The 23285-nt window shown below is 40.2% G+C and overlaps 1 protein-coding gene across 3 annotated transcripts in view; it reads right to left on the bottom strand.

Annotated features, from left to right (window-relative positions):
• SYNDIG1 (synapse differentiation inducing 1) overlaps positions 1 to 23285 on the bottom strand; it is a 174295-nt gene that overhangs the window by 84678 nt on the left and 66332 nt on the right. For all 3 annotated transcript variants that reach the window (XM_059134226.1, XM_059134228.1, XM_059134227.1), the window contains exon 2: positions 11945 to 12504. In XM_059134226.1, the coding sequence (XP_058990209.1) occupies positions 11945 to 12424 (480 nt within the window). In that variant the 5' untranslated portion in view covers positions 12425 to 12504. The remainder of the gene's footprint in view (positions 1 to 11944; positions 12505 to 23285) is intronic.

The following is a 23285-nucleotide window of genomic DNA, read 5'->3' as shown; positions in this document are numbered from 1 at the left end:
GTCTTTGTTTTTGTGGTTTATGAAAAACACAATCTGCTCTTGTGTTGCAACACAGGACCGAAAGTTCCTCAGGAGCCGTTTGACTGGCACCGCTAACCAGCAGTCCCAAGACGGGAGATATGCTGATGCTACTGCAGCGCAGCTCACCATGTGCCAGGAGGACGTCCATCCTATTTCTGTTTCTTGCACTTGATACAGGTGACTTCATAAAGAGTGTATCAAACAAAGTCAAGGTTATATGAAATTCTTGCCAAGAAAATTCTTCAAGGAGCTTAGGTGCTCATTACTATTAAAAACAATCTTAGGAAACTGATGTTGGAATTTCCCTCCCTCTTGTAGATTCATTTTTTTCATTAATAAAGGAATGAGCACAAATCCTAATTATGTGCCTACCCTGTGGAGTTGGGGGGTTAAGCACTGGAGACATAAGTGGGAGTTTATGCCTCTGTTCCTCACTCTGGAGGTTGCAAACCACTCACTGACAGCCCCTTTGGGAGAAGTCGTCCTCACACCACCAGTACCTGACCATACTGAGGACTCCCAGGGCCAGGCTGGGACCCCCTCAGTGAAACATAGCCTGAAACTCCCCTCCTAGGCTGCCTCTCCCAGTGGGCTGGCTTGTCTTCCCCAAGAGCAGTTCCTTAGTCAATCTGAATCCTCACATCGCTGTCTACTTCTGGCCAACTCAACCTCAGACAGCTGTGGCAAAGAAGACAGAAAATAAAACAGTAAGCAAACAGATAAAGAACTGAAACTGCAACATGGGTGCTGAGAGAAGAAGGCAGGCCAGCGAAGGGCAGGGGAAGGAACATTCCAGGCATCAGGAATGGCTGCAGAAACCCCATGGTCATGGTCAAAAGACTGAAGGAGGCCCCTGAGGCTCAGGTGGTGGGGAAAGAGCGGGGGTTTGGAGGCCTTGGGGGAGGAGCACAACTCATGGCCTTCCTAAAGGCCCACAGAGAGTCTGTGTTTTATTGAACTCTGGGTGATCTGCTACCTAGCTATAGTTTAGAAGAGATAAAAGCAAAAGTCCTGGAAGGGGAGCCTCAGAGACTGATTAACCTATCCAAAGGCTTGATTTTTCCTCTATTTTCTAGCAGAAGTATCAGAGTAAAAGTCCCTGCAATCTACTATATTGAAACACACCCAGATTGCACCCAGCCAACACAACATGGACAGGTTGCTAGAAAGAAGGCCATTCTCTGGGATCCGACTTCAGTTTACAGATGACCACCCCCACCCCCGCCCTGCCCCTCCATCGACAAGCCTCCCAGAAACACCTCCATCTCTACTAACTCATTCTTAAATCTGTATCTCACAGTCTAGACTCAAAGGCTAATATCTTATTTAAGGTTATAAGATTCCAGGCAATGTATTCTGTTTGTAAATATATTTCTTCTAACTCTGAGGACTGTTCCCTGACTCCACACATTCAATTTGTCTTATGATGGCACAGACTTCTACCATTTCCCCTGGTAGTTCTCAACTTCCCAAGCATGAAATTCTAGTGACTAGTGACTTGTCCTTGGACATATGACACCACTGTCCACTGTAGGCTGGCTTACATTTTGCTCACGGGTACTTTTGAAGCTCCATGTGAAAACTTACTGAAGACTCGGATTAACCTTATGGAGGGGACATTTTCAATTAACATCAATGTACAACAGTATATACATCTTATTTTGTACATGCATTTCTTGTTAACTGGACAGAAGCTATTTATCCTCACATAATCTAGCATTTCTCTGGTGACAGGTTCTGGGTCAACCATCGGGTTTTTTATCAACCTAGGAAAAACAGCTTTTCTTCTGAGATCTTCAGCCATCTCCAAATTTCAGGACAGCCACGGTGTCACCAGTATGCTTCGTCCACTCACAAATGAGAAAGATGAGCGTGGCAAGAATCACTCGGCATACTTTCCACACTGAAGGCCTCCTTCTTACTTCCTTCCCTCTCCAGCTCCTCCATGTGCATAAAACACAGGCCACATGCACCATGGTAATTGATTCCACTGAAGATGGCTGTGCTTGTTCTTCCTCCGTGAGGACAGAGTCTGTCTCAACCCTTGTGATGATTGAATAGAAACAGCTCCTTGATGCCACAAAACGCCTCTTGTCATGGAAATTTCACTGAAAAAAATCCCAGCACACTGTGTGGCAGGAGACCTACCATGTTAAGTTAGTGATGCATTCCAGACCACCTGTTTCACTTGTGTGATTTTTTTCCTTCTATTTTTAAGAAGCACTGGAATGATTTGCTGGCGAAGAAAAGTAAAAAAAAAAAATATTGGTTTAAATAAAAGCTGGGCTCACATCAGATTTTACTGTTGTAGCTGTCACTGCTTCCCGGTAGCATGATTCATGAATGCTGAGCTGTGCTGGATCTAAGGACCCTGCTTCCCAGCACATTTGCATCACCAGACACTTTGAATACAAAGGATACATCTCTCTAACAAACTTCAATACCTGTCGTTACTTTCTTTTTCTTATGATATGGTAAGAAGGAGATGATGTTTTTTATCAGCATTGGTCAGGGTTACATGGTACCACCAACGTCTCAAGTCTAATCACCAAGGAAGTCTTCCTCACACACTTACTAAAGAGTCACCAGAATACTGAGGTTAGTAGTGGTCTGGACACGAAATATTTTCATGAACAATCGTGCAAATTTACATTACATGGATCTCTAAAGGATCCTGTCTGTACTGGCTTTCATTCAAATGAATGTTACCAGAGATAAGTGGCCCTTCAGCTAAGCTTGGGGAAACTTTATTAAAATACAATTGGGTTTAGAATAAACATTTTGCTGGTATTTGCTCAAAATAGAGTATGACGGAAATTCATCAGAAGCCTGAGTCTTCTCTTCCCTGGTATTCAGACTGCATTTACCCATGTTAGAAAGCATTTAGCTCACAGCTACAAGTAAATATATAAAAACTGATTTCATTACAAAAAATACAGTCTTGCAATGACAGAAGATTCCAATTCTCTGGCACTGCTTCCCTTCGTTAAGGCAGCTGTAGATATGACAAGCCCCTCCTCACCCACAATTGTGACTAGTGGCTCAGAAGTCCCAGTCAAGAGATCTAGTCAGCACAAATTTGAAAAATTAAAAGAAAAAAAAAAGGCTTTTATTTATTTGACATATAAATTTGATTTGATGCTCCCACGCTTTTATATATTGAAGAGTATTTCAGAGGAATATGAAAAATGATAAGCTTGCACTATTACGACAGATGGATTTATTATCTTGGGAGATTCTCTTCCCATCTAATGGCTATAATTACACACTCCACTGCCTTTTATTGATATATAAGATGAGACTAAGTTAGACGAGAACATAAGAGATTGATTTCTATTTTTTAAGAAACGTGCTTTGAATTTCATATTCAAATGAGTTACCCTTGATACAAAAGATTAAAACAATAAATGGCATACTATTATGCTAATCACGTTTATATTTCACAAAATAATTTTGAACTTTTTTTCTTTGGAAGTGGTATTTAGAATGCCCTCATTAGTGGAAAATATTTCATAAAAGTATATTTAATTTCTAGATGAGTCAAACATACTCATACAATGCCCTTTGAAAAAATAAGGTGGTTGCTGCCGTTTGGGCAACACAAATGAGTTATGACCCTAATAAGATAAAACTATTCTTTCATTTTGGATCCACAGGTGGATCCAAAATAAACTGGAATATCTAAATATATTTAATTTCAGACTGTCCTAAGGGAGTAAAATGATAATTTAATTTTCTAATGCTATAAGCAAATATATGTCGTATTATTTAAAGATAATTAATTTGATTAAAATTCTTAACCTAATTGCAAGCCATCTGTGGACATTTGAACATATTCTTTGTCTGAATCTAGTGATGCTGGAAAATGCATGTCTAATACTTCAGGCAATATCCTAGCAAGGCTTCTTGTATGATGGCAGTGTCAGGAGGTAGGCATATGTTATCTTCCAGACACAACTTGAAAAAATTGTCAATACAGCTTTATAAAGGCTCTCAACATTGACCAAAGACCAATAGTATTTGAGAAGTATTTACTTACCACCCACTGCTGAAATCTGAGTAAATACAGTGGGGGTCTATGCCTGGCCCCCATGCTTGGCCCATGCAGTATTTCTCTGAGGGTGGAGCTAGCCATGGGAACTAATCACTTCATTGTTGGAGGGGCTTAACTGATTGGGAATAGAATGGAAAATCCATTCCCAGCTATGAATGAGAAAACCTTAAAGCTCTCCCAACCTATGGCTATAGTCCTGGTTGGGTCAAATGGCAGATTGGAGGACAACCCAGAAATTTAACAGAGAACTCCTGGAAGTGAGAGAACCACAGAGGGGTTTTGTAAACTCTCTTCACATCCCTGGCTGACATGGTGGCTAACATTAAAAAGTCAGGAAGAGGTAAAAAGAAAACAACAAAACCAAGGAAAAAGTAGAAAACAGCAAGCAAAATGGCAGACAGAAACCCAATCATATAAAAATTACATTTCGTGCAAATGGACTAAATAGTCCAATCAAATGATAGGCTGGAAGACAATTTAAAAAAAAAGGAAAAAAAGAAGGAAAACAAGATAAACTATATGTTTCCTATAAGAGATATACTTTAAATTCTGAGACAAAAAGAAATTCTAATCAAAGAGATGGAAAAAGATGTATCATGCAAACAGTAATAATAAGGAAGTGGGGTTGGCTATATTAATAACACACAAAATAGACCTGAAGACAAGAAATATTATTAGACATAAAGAGGAACATTTTATGATACTAAAATGGTCAATATTTAAGCAAGATATAATAATAATAAGAGGGACACCTGGGGGAATCAGTCAGTTAGGCACCTGACTCTTGTTTCAGCTGTGGTCGTGACCTCATGGATCATGAGATTCAGTCCCATATTGGGCTCTGCACTCAGCAGGGAATCTGCTTGAAGATTCTCTCCCTCTGCCTTTCCTCCTGCTGTCTCTTTCTTTACCTTTCTAAAATAAAATAATAACTCTTTAAAAAATAATAAATGTTCATGAACCTACCAATGGAGCCCCAGAATACATAAAGCACACACTGACAAAATCAATGGATTAATTAGGCAGATAAACAGCAAGGACAAAAGACATGAACAGCACCATCAGCTAACTTGACCTAACAAACATTTATAGAATACTTTACACAATGACAAAATACACATTCTCTCACAAGGGCACATGGCACATTTCCCAGAACATATTATATGCTAGGTCCCATATCAAATCTCAATAAATTTAAGAGAGAAATTATACAAACTATGTTCTTCAACCACATGAAATAAAGTGAATAAATAATAAAAAAACATTGGGACACTTAAGAATATTTTAAAAATCAAACAATACTTTTATAAATAACTCATTAGTAAAATAAGAAATCACAATGGATATTAGAAAATATTTAAAAATATTTAAAATATAAAATATAAAAATATTAAGAAATGAAAACAACATATCAAAATTCGTAATCAGGACAGTGTTTGAGGGAAAGTTATAGCTTAAAAATATATATTATGAAGGGAAAAAACTCAAATCAGTAACTAAGCCTCATGTAAAGACACTAAAAAAAAAAAGACAATTTTAACCCAAAGGAAACATTTTGGGTAAAATGGAAAAATCCCTAGAATGACACAAATTAATAAACTTGAGTCAAGAAGAAAGGAAAATCTTAAGATTTTCTTTAATACAATAGATTTAAAACAATAAAAAAATCAGATCAGATCTGTAATCAAAACTCTTCCTACGAAGAACAGCCAAGACCAGATGTCTTCATTTATGACGTCTAATAAATGTTAAAAACAAAACCAAAAACCATACTATGCAGAATATTTCAGACAAAAGAAAAGGGAACCCTTTCTAACTCTTTCTATAAGGCTGATACTCTTCCTTTAAGGCCCTGATACCAAGGCTAGGAAGAGATATTACAAGAAAAGAACCACAGACTAATATCACTCATGGACAAAAACATAAAAATTCTTAACAAATTATTAGTAAATCAAATCCAGCAATATTTAAAGTAGAGTATATATCATGACCAAGGGAGATTTATCCCCCAAAGTAAGGAGACTTTAATATTTGAAAATCAGTTAATGTAAGAGATCATATTAATAGAATAAAGGTCAAAAAAAAACCCACACATGATAATGTAAAGAGAGAAAAAGCATTTGTCAAAATTAAATGACTATTTTTTATTTTAGAAATTCCAAATTGTTCAAAGAAGTTGTGATGGAAGGGAATTTCCTACTCCTGATTAAGAGCATGGACAACATTATCCTTCATCAGGAAAGTCTGAGTGCTTACCTAAGATCAGGGGCAAGGTAAGGATGCCTCCTGCTCACCATTTTCCTTCTACATCCTATCTGTTTCTAGCCAGTGCAATGAAGCAAACAAAGAAAATCAAACCCCAAATCCCCCTGTCCCAAATCTCTCAAGGGAGACTAAAAATATTTTCTATAATATTGTCAATTATTTTCTGAATTATTTGTTTCCTCCGGGTCAACATTTCTATTGTTGTTGTTTTATTTCATTCACGTTTTGAATTTTCTTCAAGTGTTTGTTGAATCCCTCCTCTTTACTCACATTTATGAAAGGGGCACATGTCAGGGCTATATCACAGTTGTGAAATTCTGCCTTTCCTGACAGGCTTCAAATTTGTAATAGGAGGCAGACTCCTGGTATTGGGAAGACCCAGCTGCAGGCTCATGGCAATGAGGAAGTGGTCTTTGACCGCCCCAGCCCTGCCTTCTTGTTCTTTAACCTGTGGCCTCTGAAACAGCAGTTTACAGTAACATGTATATCCCCCCCCCCGCCCCAAAATAGGAGGACAGCATCGCCATTAGGCCGCAAGAGTCTGAAATCAGCATGTCTCAGTTCTAAGAGCTGTCAGCAGAGCCAGCTGCGTGACCTTGGACACTTCCCAAGTTTCAGTGCCCTTGTGCACAAGGTGAGACAGGACCAGTACCTGTGGCCCAGTGCTGTCAGGGGGTTACCTGACAGCGGGGTCATGAAGGGCTTGGCACAGACTGCTACTCCTTCAGTGGGTCCTAACTTCCCTTTCCTTCCCGTGGTGAAGAAACAGCTCCTCCCACCACCTTGGACACTGTTTCTAAGTGATGATATTCCATGTGCTCTAGGATCCTGAAGGGGTTGCAATATTACAAATATAAGGGTAATAATTGGCCTTTAAACATTGGATAAGTATCTCTAACAGCAGCGGGGAGCTTAGGTCTCTCTAGCCATGAACTCCACCTACTTTATTTCATAGCTTTAAATTCAAATTTTCCATTTCATAGAACTGCTTTATTACCCGAGCCTGAAATCACTGTTTGAGTTTATCTGTGTGAAAAGAAGTGGTTTCCTGCTGTTGGTGTTCTTGAAACCTGCAGTTTTAGCAGTGGCCTGGACACTAGATGAAGCAGTAGACAACCACCAGGGAGGCAGCCCTGGGTTTTGGAATACCAAGCCCCAAATCATGCACCCAGAGTGGCTAGATGGTCCCTCCTGGGGAGGCCTGTCTGGTCACACTGAGTGCAATGGGCACCCTATGCAGAGGACCTACCTCTGCACTCCCATGATCCCTCAGAGACCCCCTGAGTTCTCCTGATCTGATTCAGAGCCCCAGCAATTCAACATCTCTTGGATAGAGCAGGACAAATTTCAGTTTCTGAGGCCTTTCCTTTATGATTCTTGACATTAGTTACCCAGCCTACTCACACTAGTAAAACCTTGAGGGTTAACTGAAAACTCCACATGTTCTTGCAGAAATGTGCATCAAGTGAGCAACCCTCTGTATCAGGGATGTCTTCATTATAAATGTCTGGGATGAACCTCTCTAGGTAGCGTGATAAGGTAGGAGGCATGTTGTCTGGTACACAGGAACTCTAGTGACAAGGACCACTGCTCTTCATCAGCACAATGGCTTTCTGAAAATTGCAGCTTTTTGGAAATAGTATCAGTTTGCTATAGACTGAGTGAAGAAGTTGAATTCTTATTTTTTGTTGTTGTTTTCTCTGAAGTAGTGCTGTCTTCTGGGAAGGGCTTCAGATCAATATCTACTGTGTTTTCTGTTTAAGTCACAAAATAACTATGGCTGTTGTCTCTCTGTTCAGTAAGATGATCTTAAAAAGAAAAAATAGACCTCAAATAGGCCAAATGTTTTTGCTCTGTGGTAGACTACAGACTACAATAATTAGTATCCAATTTGTTCACATATTGTCATCCTAAAAAGTCCCTCCCATACTGACTTTGTTCTTAGCCATGCACCTTCCTTTGGGCAATAAGACAATGGCATGCATAACACTAGCAAAAACTCGGAAAGGCCTCATATGCAGGGACTCACTCTCTCTTGCTGCTCCTGGGATCTCTAGCATGACTGCTATGTGGTGGAGTGACCTGCTGGATGATTAGAGACATGTGGTCCAGCCACCTCTGTCATCTCAGTCAATGGCCAGACAGCAGTCTCTAGTACAGCTGCATAGCTGAGCTGCAGCTACCTACAGACTAGTGAGGGAAACTGAGTGAGACTAGCAGAGCAAGAACCATCCAGCTGACACCAATTCCAGTTGTTGACCCCAAGAATCATGACCTAAATAAATGTATTAAGCCATTAGGCTTTATAGTATTTGTTATGCAGCAAATGCTGATACTTGTTCCTTTATTATTTCATGGAATGGAAAAAACAGTAAACTTTACAACAGCGGCTGCATGCACACTGACTCTTCTAGCTACTCATTAGTTTTTCTTCCTAAATAAAGACTGCCATGGCTACACCATAAGAACGTTGCTGAAAAAATATCTTGTTTTTACAGAATTCCTCATGGACCAAGTCAACCACTTTGGATTTCCATGGCTATATTAATTAGCACTGAAGGAATGACAGGAGACATACTGAGTCTTGATTCTTTCCCCTCAGAGCCTGTGCAAGGAGCCTTTTCTTGGTCTGGGTTTGCCAACCAGAAAGTCTCTGATGAGGCAATCCAACTTTTAAACAACTTATTCCACCAATGTCATTGGGTGTGCCCTTTCTGGCTAAGATATAAATGCCAGCATGTTCCACCTTATTGTATCAGAAGTGATTATAAACATGTTAATACACAGTAAGTACTACATCATTTACTCATGAGAACTACATCACGAGTAAAGAGTCCAGCTGCTGTGTCATTAAAGTTAACTGTTTCTTTTTTTTTTTTTTTTAAGATTTTATTTATTTATTTGCCAGAGAGAGAGAGAGAAAGTGAGTGAGCACAGACAGGCAGAGTGGCAGCAGAGGCAGAGGGAGAAGCAGGCTCCCTGCTGAGCAAGGAGCCTGATTCAGGACTCGATCCCAGGATGCTGGGATCATGACCTGAGCCGAAGGCAGCTTCCTAACCAACTGAGCCACCCAGGCATCCCAAGTTAACTGTTTCTGATGGGCTATCACTACTGTTGCCAGGACAGGGAAACAGACTGGGTGGGAGAGCTCATTTCCCCAGAAACCTGTATTACCTGTCAAACTCTTAGACTGACCAGGTAGGAAAGCCTGTTGCACCAGCCACCAACCTCCTAGCATTTAATTTAAAAGATTGTCTCTAAGTGTGTTCTGGTCCTCTGCAGAGTTCCGAAGGCCATATTTACTGGTCAAGGTCATTGTCTGAAAATTGTTGCCAAAAAATGGACTCAGTAATTGCCAAAAATGTGATTTGAGACATATCATGAAATGACTATTTGTACTTAATAATGGCTGTGTTTATGTGCAAGCTCAATCTGAAGCCCATGCTAGTCTTAAAGAAAGAGGAATACAATTCCTTTTAGTGTAGTTCATTATGAAGTCTCAGAACAGAAGTAAACTAAGGACTAAGAAGATAAGTTACTCACCTGTTCATCCTCACCTACCCTGGTGGAATGTAGTTATTCAAGGATATGGACTTTAAGTTGATGGATATAAGGAGGGGGAGGGAGGAATGCAGCTCACACAAGTGACAAAGTGATGATGGAAACATTCACAGATTTCTTTTACATTTTTAGTATTATTTATTATTTTCCAAATATTTCTAACAAAGCTGAAAATCTTCTGATGGCCAGCTTGACCATTTGAAAGCTTAGGGACATCTCTGCACAGGACAGACCTGACACCTTCTTTCCCATTGTGGCTGAACAATGGCAAACTTCACTTCTTCTTCACTTCTAGTACTGTCCTGATTCTCTCACCATCTCTTAGAACAAGTCCCAATACGCTCTGTAAATCCAGGGGTCTTAGCCCCATACCCCTCCCCTCTCCTCTCTATCTCCCCACTCTGTTCCACTCTGTAGCAACAGCAGCTTCTGAAAACTCAATTTGACCCCAGCCCTCCTGTCTGAAAACCCTCAGGGATTACCCCACCCATGATGCCCACTGGGGTGCCTAGCAGTGTGGTCTATGAAATGCAGCAAGCAGTACTCCTATAGCTGACAGTGAGCCTGGACTCTCAAGTTTCAGGCCATTCTCCTCAATATAGGGCTCCTTCTTGATGCTGTTACCTGTCCTTACTTTTGTAGGCATCTAGGTTTGTGATCTTGCCTAAATTCCAGCCTCTCTCACAAGGCTGGTATGGTCCTGTCTCCCCAGCTTTACCATGATCCACAGGTCTTAACTATTGTAAACAGTTACAGTCCCCTGCAGACCTAGGTTGGATGCCTCTGTGTTTTTTCTGCTCATGATATCCCCTTGGATCAGAGTTCTCCCACCACCACTCCCCATAAGCCATTTTGCTCTGGTTCTTTTCAAGATGTAATACGGGGTTGCTTCTTCTGTAATGACTCCTGACCCTCCACATTATACTTGGGAATCTCATTTCCTCTCTCTTTTGATGCTCTCAGAGCAGGATTGGTACTCTACCATCATAACTCCTGTATTTTGTGAAAATTGCTTTTTTGTGTATTTGTTTCCTGAACTTCATGCAGGCCAAGCGACATTCATACTTTTGCATTTAGCAATGCCCTCAGGCCTTGAAAACAAATGGACATGTGAAAAAGGCTTGTGAATGGAAGCCAAAGTACTTCTTGCAGCTTTCTAAAAACTTCAGCATTGCCAGAGCCAACCCCATCCTATTCCCCTTAACAAGTGTCCCCAGAGGGTATAAAGGTCTCCTCTGATGGCCTCTCCTACAACTTGACTTCTCTGGACTCCCTCCCAGGCTGGTTTTCATAGGCTCCATTTATAAGAATCACTACAAAACATTTCCCATTTCTGAATTTCCTTTCTGATTAAAACCATCTCCTTCCAGTTAATTATGGTTCTCATTCCACCTCCAAGCCCGATGCTTCTGGTTTCCTTGGCTGCTGTGTTGTGTTATACCATGCCCAACATAACATGTTTCAAAGCATGTAACCCAAATGCCCTTACCTGCCTCCAGTCTACTGAAGCAGTGACTCTTGTAACAACTCAACTCATCTACCCTTTAGGCCAGCATTCCTACTGTTTCTACCAGCAGGCTTAGCTATACCAAGTTTCCCTTAGTAGGAACTCTGGAATGCCAAATTAAAGAAACTGTTTGTGACAGAAAAAAATCTTCTTAAATTGTCCCTACACATGACTTTCCAGCTTCATGTGGCACTAGGACCATGTACTAGGTCCTCTCACCTTGATCACCTTTGTCAATGACCCCAAGTGGGAGCCATTAGGAGGAATCCCCAGCTGACTTCTGGTGCTGGCAACACTTTAGTTTACTAGTAGCTCCATCCTCATAGCTATTCCCTTGGGTCATCTCTACCAGCATCTCTGCTGAAGCTCCTACTAGTCTTTCTCCACTTCATCTTCAATTAATATTTAATAGTGCTTCAATTTCTCTGCATTTCTGCACATTCATTGCAATCCCTAACTTTTGCCAGGCACTCATAAGTCCCCACCCAATCTCTATGTCCCGTTCCCAAAGGCTCATGATAAACACATCCTCTGACCTCTAGCTCCTGGAATTCCTCCTCCTCCTCCACATCATATGAGAGGGTGTGGATCTTGATGTCATCAGCCGAGAGGTCGATGAACTTCCCATCAGGGTACTCCAGACTCTCTTTGGTGGGTGACCGGTCCTCAATGAAGGTGGTCTCGCAACAGTCGGCAGCCACGCCATCCCCCCAAGAGCGCAGCACGCCCTCTGAGTAGAGGATAATGTTGGGTCGGAAATGGGACTCCACAGACTGTTGAAGTGTGTTGGGGTCCAGCAGTTGCTGGACCGGCTCATTCCTGCTGTTATCCAGGCTGGCTGGAGCTGTGTTACCCACTACCCGACAGCTCTGGTACTGTGGTGCTGGGTAAACAGACACCAGGCCATCTCTGCTCTCGGCCATGAAGTTTCTTGTGTTAATTAAGCCATTTCTCTTGCCAGCATCACTGATTTTACTGTGCACCAGCATGCTCTTCTGTTCAATTATGCCATCCATGATGCTCTCCCTCCCTGACTGGGCGTCAGGCTGGCAGTCTGCACTCCAGGGTCACACTTGCCTCATGGGACCCATTTCTCCTGGAAGAAGAGAAAACAGAGATGAGATTTAAAAAAAAAAAAAATCGCATCTGAAAACAAGCTAATCACCTGCAACCTTTCTGTTTCAGCTTGCACTAGTCAGCTGATATGCACAGGAGCTGGGGGGTGGGGGTGGGGATCCAGTTAGACAATAGTCTAATCCTACCTATGCTACCAATTTTTAAAAGGCTCTATCAGGACAACTAGTCAGATAAAGCCAGAAATTGACTACTCACATCCCTATAAAGTCTTTGATTCCAAATAAAGGAGGCTCTGCAGAAATTGGAACCACTAGAAAACATACAACCAAGGAAGAACAGGTTTAAATAAATGTCCCACACAGATTTAGAAGATAAATGACAAGACAAAATTCTCCAACTAAGGAAACACTCACGTGTACATTCTAACGTATGTATTAGCACTAGCTCAATGCTCACACGTGCCTACTGGACTTCCAACACAGTTGCAGAATTGAACTAGAAGTTCCCTGCCTTAATGGTACTCAACTTAGAGAAACATCTACATATATGGGATACAATTAAAAACCCCTCTAAATTATTTCTCTCTAGATAACATTCTTTCCTAGCATATTGAATGTTCCAAAAACAAACAAACAAAATGTTCCAAAAAAAGAAAGAAGAAAGAAAGAAAAAAGAAATAAAGAAAGAAAAGGAGGAGGAGAAAGAAAAAGATACCAAAGATTAAGATTTTGGAGATAATGCATTTCCTTGCACAGCAAAGAAAACCCTCAACAAATAAAAAGACAAAAAAATATTTGCAAATGATGTATCTGATAAAAATATGTAACTGATAAGAGATTAATTCCAAAATATATGAAGAACTTACACAACTCAACATCAAACCAAATAAAAAAAAATTAATTAAAAATGGGCAGAGGACCTAAATAGACATTTTTCCAAAGAAGACATACCTATGGCAAACAGTCATATGAAAGATGATCAACATCACTCATCATCAGTGAAATGAAAATCAGAATCATGGTGACCTCATACCAGTCAGAATAGCTAGTATCAAAAGGACAAGTAATAATAAGTATTGGCGAAGATGTGGAAAAAGGGAACCCTCATGCACTTTTGGTGGGAATGTAAATTGGTGCAGCCACTATGGAAAACAGAATGGTGCTTCCTCAAAAAATTAAAGATAAAAATACCGTATGATCAAAATACCAAATACTACTGGGTATTTACCCAAAGAAAATGAAAACACTAATTTGAAAATATATATGCATCCCTATGTTTATTGCAGCATTATTTACAATAGCCAATAATAGAAGCAACCCAAGACGTTCATCAATAAGAGTGGATAAAGACGTAGTGTGTGTGTGTGCACGCGCGCATGCATGTGTATACACACGTATATACATACACACATATATAATGGAATATTTCTCAGACATAAAAGAGAATGAGATCTTGCCATTTACAACAACATGGATGGACCTGGGATTAGGAGGTACAATTCTCTAGTTATAAAATACATAAGTCATGGGGATGAAAAGTAAAGTAATAATGTTGTATGGTGACAGGTGGTGACTACACTCATCATGGCAAGCACTGAGTAATTCATAGATTTGTTGAATTACTATGTTATACACATAAAACTAAGATGGTATGTCAACTACAGTTAAAAAAGAAATAAAAAATACTTTAAAAATTTTAAATAAAATAATTTAAATAAAATAATAAATAAAATAATTTAAAAGCACTTGAGTAATTTCCTGTAAGAAAAAATAATGATGATGTAAGGACATTTTCTTAAGATTTATAAATGCTTAGACATTTCCTAACAACAAAAAGAATGAATTTTCTCAATAATTTCCTCTTTGCGAGTTAGTAGCTATTATGAAAACTTTTCCATCTTAGGGACTTTGAGTACTCTAGCTTTTTATTAGATCTTGGAATTTTCTGATACCATAATTGCTTTATTGGTGGTAGCTACAAGAATTTAAAATTTCAGACTGGCCGAGAGAGAGAAGGCACCTTTGTGACTAACTGGAAAATAACATTTTAGTAGACTTGACAAATGACTAGTCAAGCTACAGCATATGCACGGAGAGATGGTGGGTATTATTTATGTGACACTGTGTCAGATTTAAGAGAGGTCAAAAAACACACTGTCACATCTGCTAATGTGCTACTGAGAAATACTTAGCTCTGGAGACAAATTTACAGTCTGAGAGCTAAAAACATTAATTAAACTATTTAGACAAGATCTTTTGAGTACTGGCAACATGCAAGGCACAACATGTGTCAGCATCATCTCTGGGATTGATCATCTTCCAAGCTAGCACAATATGTTCATTGAGGTGCTTCTGATCCAAACCCTCAAACTCTCTAATCTTGTCCTTCTACAGAGAAGCCACTCAAAATCGGACCCCTTGTAGGGTTTGTGATTGCCAGATGTACTACAAAGCTTAGAATAATCTTCTTGAAGTGTAATTTGGTTCCTCAGACTTAGCTCCTTCTCCTCAAATCTGTTTTAAGTATCTTACAAAAGAGATGTGGATGCATCCGTTCCAACTCCACATCTTCAATAGAGTTGCATGTTCTTGCCCAGCTAGAAGGACCTCTCCCATTTCTGGTGTGTTCTCAGCCGCGGTATCAGTTTCTGTTATGGCTCCTATTGCCTCCTTCTCACAAACATGACAGCTGCTAATGCAAACATCCTCCTCCAGCCCTCGGCCCTGCTCTTCTCCCAGAGCTCCTTGAGACTAAAGAACCAGTATTACCTTTTCCCTCTCTAGCACCTGGTATGCAGTAAGTACTCAATGAACAGTTGAGTACTGTTCAAGTGTTATGTAATTAGAATAATCCCCACTTAGTAATCTCCTTGAGCTGCACAAGATGCAAATGTGAATCTGATGTTACAGCATCTTGTAGGCACAGCTTAGGTCTCTGAGGTGCTGTCCACAGTTTGATACCTCAAGTACCAGCCGAGACCTGGCAGCATCAGCACCACCTAGAAGTTTGTTAGAAAGGTGGACTCGTCAATACACCTGGGAGCACTGAATCAGAATCTGCACCACAGAAAATGATAATTCTGAACATAAGGTTGAGGCTTTTTTTTGTTGTTTCATTGTATATAGTGCAAGTTTTGGCCTGTTGCACTAGTTGGCTCCATTGTACATAGGATAATTTACTCTCTTTTAAAAAAAGTCTTCAAATAAATATATCGAACACACTTAAATTCACTTCCTCTTTTGGTGCATGGCTATCTATGATTCTTTTGTTTTGTTTTTTTCTTTTTTTCCAACTATGAGCATCATACGTTATAATTACTTCGGGATGAAAGAAGCTGAAATCAGTGAAATCTTATCTTTATCACTTGCAGCATCCTTCACTATGTCTTTAAACACAGACCAGCTTATTATATATATTGTATTTCACTTGATAATTCCTATTAGCTCATTTCCTCTGTGTTCACTTCTACCCCATCCTCCCTGAGAGCAGGTTTCCACCAGCGGGAGTTTAGCAGCTCAGAGATAACAAGGAGGGAAAATGTTGCTACTCGTTGGGGTAACCCACCAACCTCCTCCTCACTGCTTTCTGGAGTCCTAATCCAGTGACTGTGCTGTTCTTCCCAGGCTCCTTACAATACATATAGGTTTATATAATATCACTTGTTATATTGTATAACAAATAATACTTTGCTTATTTTATATATATTTTTTCTCAGTCCATGATATTCAGAACCAGTGGCTGTCTCTTATTTGACCCTTGATCTGCTTAAATAGCCTTGACTACATCTTGCATGCTGCCTCCTGTTGACAAAACTCTTTCTGGAGTGCATCAATGGCCAATCCCCCAACTTCATTCTCTGTGTGAAGTCTTGGAGGCTATTTCTATGCATCCAGCACTGGAAGCCAGTTGGAAGTCATCACACCAGTCAGTTATGCTGCATCTTCTCCTCTTACAGCTGCTGGTAGGTGGGGGTGGGAGAGTGGGGTGAGGGGGCAGCTCCATATGTCTGCCTGTGATCCCCAGTTACTCCTCCTTCCCTAGTTCTTGTTATCTGTAACAGTGTTTGAAGAACCCTCCTGTTCACAAGTTTAGATGAATACCAGACAGATAAGAAAATGATGCGATCCAATAATTGCATTACTGGGTATTTATCCAAAAGATACAAACAGTGATTCAAGGGGACACATGCATCCCAATGTTTTTTTTTTTTTTAAGATTTTATTTATTTATTTGAGAGAGAGACAGTGAGAGAGAACATGAGCAAGGAAAAGGTCAGAGAGAGAAGCAGACTCCCCGTGGAGCTGGGAGCCCGATGAGGGACTTGATCCCAGGACTCTGGGAGCATGACCTGAGCCGAAGGCAGTCGTCCAACCAACTGAGCCACCCAGGCGTCCCACATCCCAATGTTTATGGCAGCATTGTCCAAAATAGCCAAAGTATGGAAAAAGTCCAGGTGTCCATTGACAGATGAATGGATAAAGAAGTTGTGGTATATACACAATGGGATATTACTCAGCAATCAGGAATGATGAAAGCTTGCTATTTGCAATGCTGTGGGTGAAACTAGACGATATTATGCTAATTGAAATAAATTGGTCAGAGAAATAGAAATACCATATGACTTCACTCATATGTGGAATTTAAGAAACAAAACAGATGAACATAGGGTAAGTGAAAGAAAAATAAAGTAAGACGAACACTGAGAGGGTGGCAAACTATAAGAGATGCTGGACTATAGGAAACAAACTGATAGTCATTGGAGAGAGTGGGGCGAGGAGGGATAACTGAGTTATAGGCATTGAGGAGGGCACTTGATGTAATAAGCACTGGGTGTTAAATGCAACTGATGAATCACTCAATTCTATCTCTGAAACAAACAAACAAGCAAACAAATAAGTAAAATTAAAAAAAAAAAAAGAAAAGAAAATGATGAATCTAAGTAACCCAAGCCATTACGATCCTTTCTACTTAGGATCAGAATATCACATCTGATGTTTCAAAGTTCATGGGCTTCCAAGAGATAAATTTTATGGCTCAAGTAAATACTTTCAGTGAATTGAAAAAGAGAGAGAGAGAACCGATAGAGATTGTGAAAAAGAAAAAAAAAATAAAACGAAAATAGGTATACAACATCTGTGCAAATTTCATATCATATGGAAACAAGTTTTCCTTACTTGGGAACTGTCATGATACAAAGAAAACTATTCCAAGAGCCAGGAAACCAGGGATTTAGTCACAGCTTTGATACTAAGTGTTTGTGTAATCTTGGGCAATTTGCTTATGAAAGTGGAATTGTTAATAAAGTAGTTAAGCAAGAGAAACTTTAAGGTCCCTTTCAGCTCCATGATTTGTACCTCTCGCCCAGGAGTCTTGGATTTTATGAAATTCGACAGAGCTTTCCACAAGGTAGTGAAAAAAAAAAAAATCTCACACCGATCATAAAAAGTTAGGTTTCAGTTTAACAGAAAAAAAGTGTGTGTGTGTGTGTGTGTGTGTGTGTGTGTGTGTGTGTGGTGTGCGTGTGTGTGGTGTGCGTGTGTGTGTATAAAATTTATTATTGTAAGACACCATGTTAGGTTCTTATGGGAGATAGAAAGATGAGTTTCTAATAGTAAAGGTCAAATCAATGAAAAGATAAGCAATGACATAAACCACTGTAATAGCAGTTATTTCAAACTAAGCTAAAAGCAATTAAGAAAATGATAGATATTATGAGCAAACAATATTTATCAGAACTGGGGAAAATTCAGAAGCAATGTACTTTGAGAATAGAAAGAGATGTGAACAGAACCTGGGAAAGAATTTGAAAGAAAGTAATTTCACAAGTCAAGGCTAAACCAGAAGGGACACAGGAGTGGAAAAGCACAGTGGGTCACACCTTAAAAGAAACATAACATGTAATGTTATGATTTAACGTATTAAATTTGAAAAGCATGAATACTTCAATTTATATGAAATTCTAGAGCAGACCAATTGTATTGTAGAAGTAAAGGGAAGGTTGTTTGGCTTAGGGTGGGGACAGCTCCATCATGGACAGGGCAAGGGAAGGGTCCTCAGGTAATGCACATAGTATGCATCTTGGGGGAGCAGAGGTTCCAAAGCAAATTCAACTGTGACACTAAAGATGCACATTTCCCTTTGTGCATTGGGAGTGCTGAAAACATTCTGAAGGAAAATAAGGCATATAGAAAAGAGACAAAACAAAAGGAGACTTTAGAAAAGCAAACAAACAATGGAAAAGAACAAATGTTAAAACTATGATTTAAGAAAATTTTCCTGTAATTAATACTAAAGGGGTACACTGAGTACCTGGGAAAAGTAACCCAGAATAACTAAATCCAATATAAATTATAGTAAGTCTACCTAACTTTAAAGGAAAACAAACAAAAAAACACCTTTGGTTTTCTGGGAATTAAAAACAAAAACAAAAACAAAAACAAAACGGAATTACCGGAGTCACTAAAAAGAGTAAGAAAACCAGATTATCACTAAACTTGTGAATAAAAATGCTTAATCACAGAAGCCAGTAGAGCGAGGCAATGAATGCTCACTAAAGCATAAGTTCAGGGTTTTATACCCAGTCACACTGACCTCCAAGTATAGGGAAGCCAACACAAAGAACTAGAGAAATGCCATTCACAGATCTTCCTATGGAATCTAAATGAATATAAACTACACTCAGATAATTAGACAGGTGTTATATAAGGGCTGGTAGTTGCTGATGGCTGCTAGCAGGGCAAAAATAAAGACAATAGACATTACAGGCTTTCTGATGACAACACATGCCAGCACCCATGATAAAGGAAATTCTCAGCTTTTAATGCCTGTGGGCCCTGCTCCTGGGCTCCCAGGGAAGCCATACTTTAACATTTACCAAGGTCAAAACGACTTGGCAAAACCTGAAAGCTCTGTTTCTGCCCTCAGCATACGTTGTACATCTGCTTCATTAGAAAAATAACTAAAAAGGAGTATTCCAAACACAGAGATAAGAAAAACAAAAAAAAAAAAACCTTTCCTGGTTCCTGTAAGATTAGAGTCCCATGGCCTTGCACATAATAAAGACACAAGATAAAGTCAATAATTTTCTGGTGTGTCCTTTGTAATGATAATTTGTAATTATCATTTATATTTATATTAAAAAAAAACAAAAGAATCATAGATAGCCATGCACCAAATGTTCCTTCCCTGGATCACTTTCTTCTTTGTGAAGATTGCATATTCTAGGCAGCTGTTCTCACTTGGGTTTCAATAAATTTCCTTAACTGTCTCTTTAAAATTTTTAAAAATGATTGTTCATTTTGTGTCAACACCCACAAAAGTCTTCATGCCAAACAAAGCAAAATGAAGCAAAACACAGCCTTATTTTAATTGAATCTCTATATCTAGCTACCTACTATAGGAAATTCAGAGGACAGGAGATCATATCAAATGATATCACAGTTGTATGCAATCAGTAAAATCCAGAATGTGGACAACTCTATAGGAAGAATGAGAGAGAGAGAAAACACAATAAAGATTCTGTATTTTAAAAAGACTTAGAAGACATAGCAACTAATTGTGTGTGTGTGTGTGTGTGTGTGTTAAAGATTTTATTTGTTTATTTGACACAGAGACAGAGAGCACAATTAGGCAGGGCGGCAGGCAGAGGGAGAAGGAGAAGCAGGCTTCCTGCTGAGCAGAGAACCTAACACAGGTCTGGATCCCAGGATCCTGAGATCATGACCTAAGCCTAAGGCAGATGCTTAACTGACCTAGCCACCCAGGCACCTCCTAACTTACATGTTAATCTTATTTCATTACATTTAATCTTATTTCAATCTAATCAAACAAATGAACTGACATGTTTTTGTATGTACGTGTGTATGTACATGTCTCTGTATATACACAAACACATCCATATACTTCTACAAACATATTCAGACATAAGAGTCTCTACATTTATACATGCATTTGCATACATTTCTATATTAGACATTGGAGAAATGAGAACACGGGCTAGCTAGTTGATGACACTAAAATTTTCCTGTAATTTTTTTTTAGGCATTGTTGATTTTTGAAGGTATATGATGAGTACTACAAAAGAGGTACCTGAAAAAGGAAGAACTTCCTACTTTCAGAGATTCATACTGAAATATTCACAGATTTAATAAATGATGTGATGTCTGGGATTTGTTTGAAAACCATCTGTTTTAGGAGGAGGAGTGGGTAGCATACAGAGAAAACAAGATTGGCCACAGGCTCATCATCAGTGAAGTTGGTTGATGGGTACATGGTCTCCATCCATTGTCCACTTCTTTCTACTTTCGTGTGGGTTTGAAACTTTCCATAATAAAGAGTTTTTAAAATATCAGGTGATGATGTATAAGACAGATGCTATAGGCAGAGGGAAGAGCATGAGACCAGGCAAAGGGACAGGGATGCATGCAGGTAGTGTTGGGACAATTGTGGCAGGAGGGAAGCTAGCAGAGAAGTTGAAAGCGGAGGGGAGAGAGGAGAGGCTTCATTAGGAGGATCTTGAATGTCAATGCATAAATAAACTCTACTTTGGCAATGGGGCATGTGGAAGAAAGGTCCTCGAGTGGAATATGAGGAATATGGAGGCAGCTGGGTCTATGGACAACGTGGGAAATGGGTACTTGAGAAAGCACTGCCAGCACTGGGGGTCTGGCTCTGATGCAGAGAGAACTCTGTGCATATTCAGTTGGCCTCAGCACAATGGGGAGGGACCAATGCCCTGCAGGAGACTTTAGGGTGCCATGAGTCAAGAGAGCACTGATTAGGATTCCTGGGGTTTGTGTATTTCATCCTTTTGGCAAACTGATCATGAAGAGGTAGTGTGAGTAGTGACATCAGTGTTCAGAAAAGGCCTAGCCACCAAATCCTGGTCTGCTGCTGCCACAGCAGATGATGAGACCTCCATGAGGGTCCCAAAGGCCCTGCCGGAAAGCAGTCACTTCTCTTTGTGAGTCCTTCTGATATATTTATTTTTTTTAAGATGTATTTATTTATTTGATAGAGAGAGAGAGAGAGAGCACAGAGGGAGAGAGAGAAACAGACTCCCCCCTGAGCAGAGAGACCAAAGCAGGGCTCAATCCTATCCCAGGACTTCGGGATCATGACCCGAGCCAAAGGTAGATGTCTAACCAACTGAGCCACCCAGGTTCCTCATGAGTCCTTCCTCTTTAACTGAGGGGTTTCTGTGTAAGTGTGTCTGACGACCACAGGTGTGCTTTTACTCATCCATCACAGGTACAAATACGACTGTTCTCCCAGCTATGAGTGGTTTTCCATTTTTCAGAAGATGGTGTTCAGCTAGGTTTACAAATACAGGGTTTCAAACACTGAGATGGCTGTGTCCTGGGGCCATCTCCCAGAAGCCCTGCGAGAGCTCTGGAGGGGCAGAGTGCTCACTGCACAGCCCCCATGACCTGGGTCCCTGGGCTGTCCGTCCGTCTCCCAAGACACAAGGCAGCAGTGTCTCTGTGGATGACAAGATAAGTACTAACCGCAGCTCATTCACTGGTTTGGAGGCAGAGTGGGGCTCGCCCAGAGGAAGTGAAGGCGACAAAGCTGGCCCCAACTCCTATCGCTCACTACTCTGGTCAGAGGCAAGGATTTCCATGGAATAATCCATGGGAAAATATTTGTGAATAGCCTGTCAGACAGAGGACTCACCCAGAAAGAGAAAACAGCCAAAATCGACGATCATGAGGAAGGGGAGGTGGGGCACAAGAATTGGGAGCACAGCTCAGGGTAGAGATCTTGGTCCCCCCACCCATTTTGTTGTTTTCATTTGTTTGTTTGCTTGTTTACTTGGTGTTTGATTCTTGGTGCTTCTTTTGCCAATAAACCGAGTTTCAAAGTCGCTCTCCACATGGCTCATCCTTCCAATTCCAATTTAGAAGCAAGTCTCAACATATTTTTTTAAATTATGTTATGCATGTATAGTAGTACATCATTAGTTTTTGATGTAGTGTTCCATGATTCGTTGTTTGCGTATAATACTGTGCTCCATGCAATATGTGCCCTCCTTAACACCCATCACCAGGCAAACCCATTCCCCCATCCCTCTCCCCTCTAAACCCTCAGTTTGTTTCCCAGAGTCCAGGGTCTCTCATGGTTCATCACTCCCTCTGATTTCCCCCTTCATTTTTCCCTTCCTTCTCCTAATGCACTCCATGCTATTCCTTATGTTTCTCAAATAAGTGAAGTCATATGATAATTAACTCTGCCTGCTTGACTTATTTCACTCAGCATAATCTCCTCCAGTTTCATCCATGTTGATGCAAAAGTTGGGTATTCATTCTTTCTGATGGCTGAGTAATATTCCATTCTCAAATTTCTACTCCTCTTCACTGTGCCCTGCAGTCACCAATTCTGTTAGTGTGCCTCAGAGATGCACCTCAGATTCATGCCACCCAGAAAGCCCTCCTCAGCTGATGGTCAGACCAAAGGTCTCCAAGGCAGTGCTCCCCATGACCCCCAAGCCTGACAGGAACACATGGATGTCTTGGGGCAGTCTCTGGCTCCTGATACCTGCTGCTTCTGTCCCTGATGAAATGTGTTTTTATGCTGCTACTTCTAATTTTTCAAAATACACTTCAAGTAGAGATGTTTGTGAAAAATCTCCCAAATTTATTTAGGTTGACTCACTTTTGCACAAAAACTATGAATGGTGCTCTCTGTGTTGACAAATACTGTTGCTCACCAAGTCCTTCCTCAGCACTGTTGATGTTAGGGACGGGATTACACTGGGACTTGTGATTATGTCTCTCCTGAGAGGCATGTCATGTGAGCCTA

Source organism: Mustela lutreola, chromosome 9, assembly GCF_030435805.1.
Source record: "Mustela lutreola isolate mMusLut2 chromosome 9, mMusLut2.pri, whole genome shotgun sequence".
NCBI lineage: Eukaryota > Metazoa > Chordata > Mammalia > Carnivora > Mustelidae > Mustela > Mustela lutreola.
This window is presented reverse-complemented; position numbering and strand designations above follow the sequence as displayed.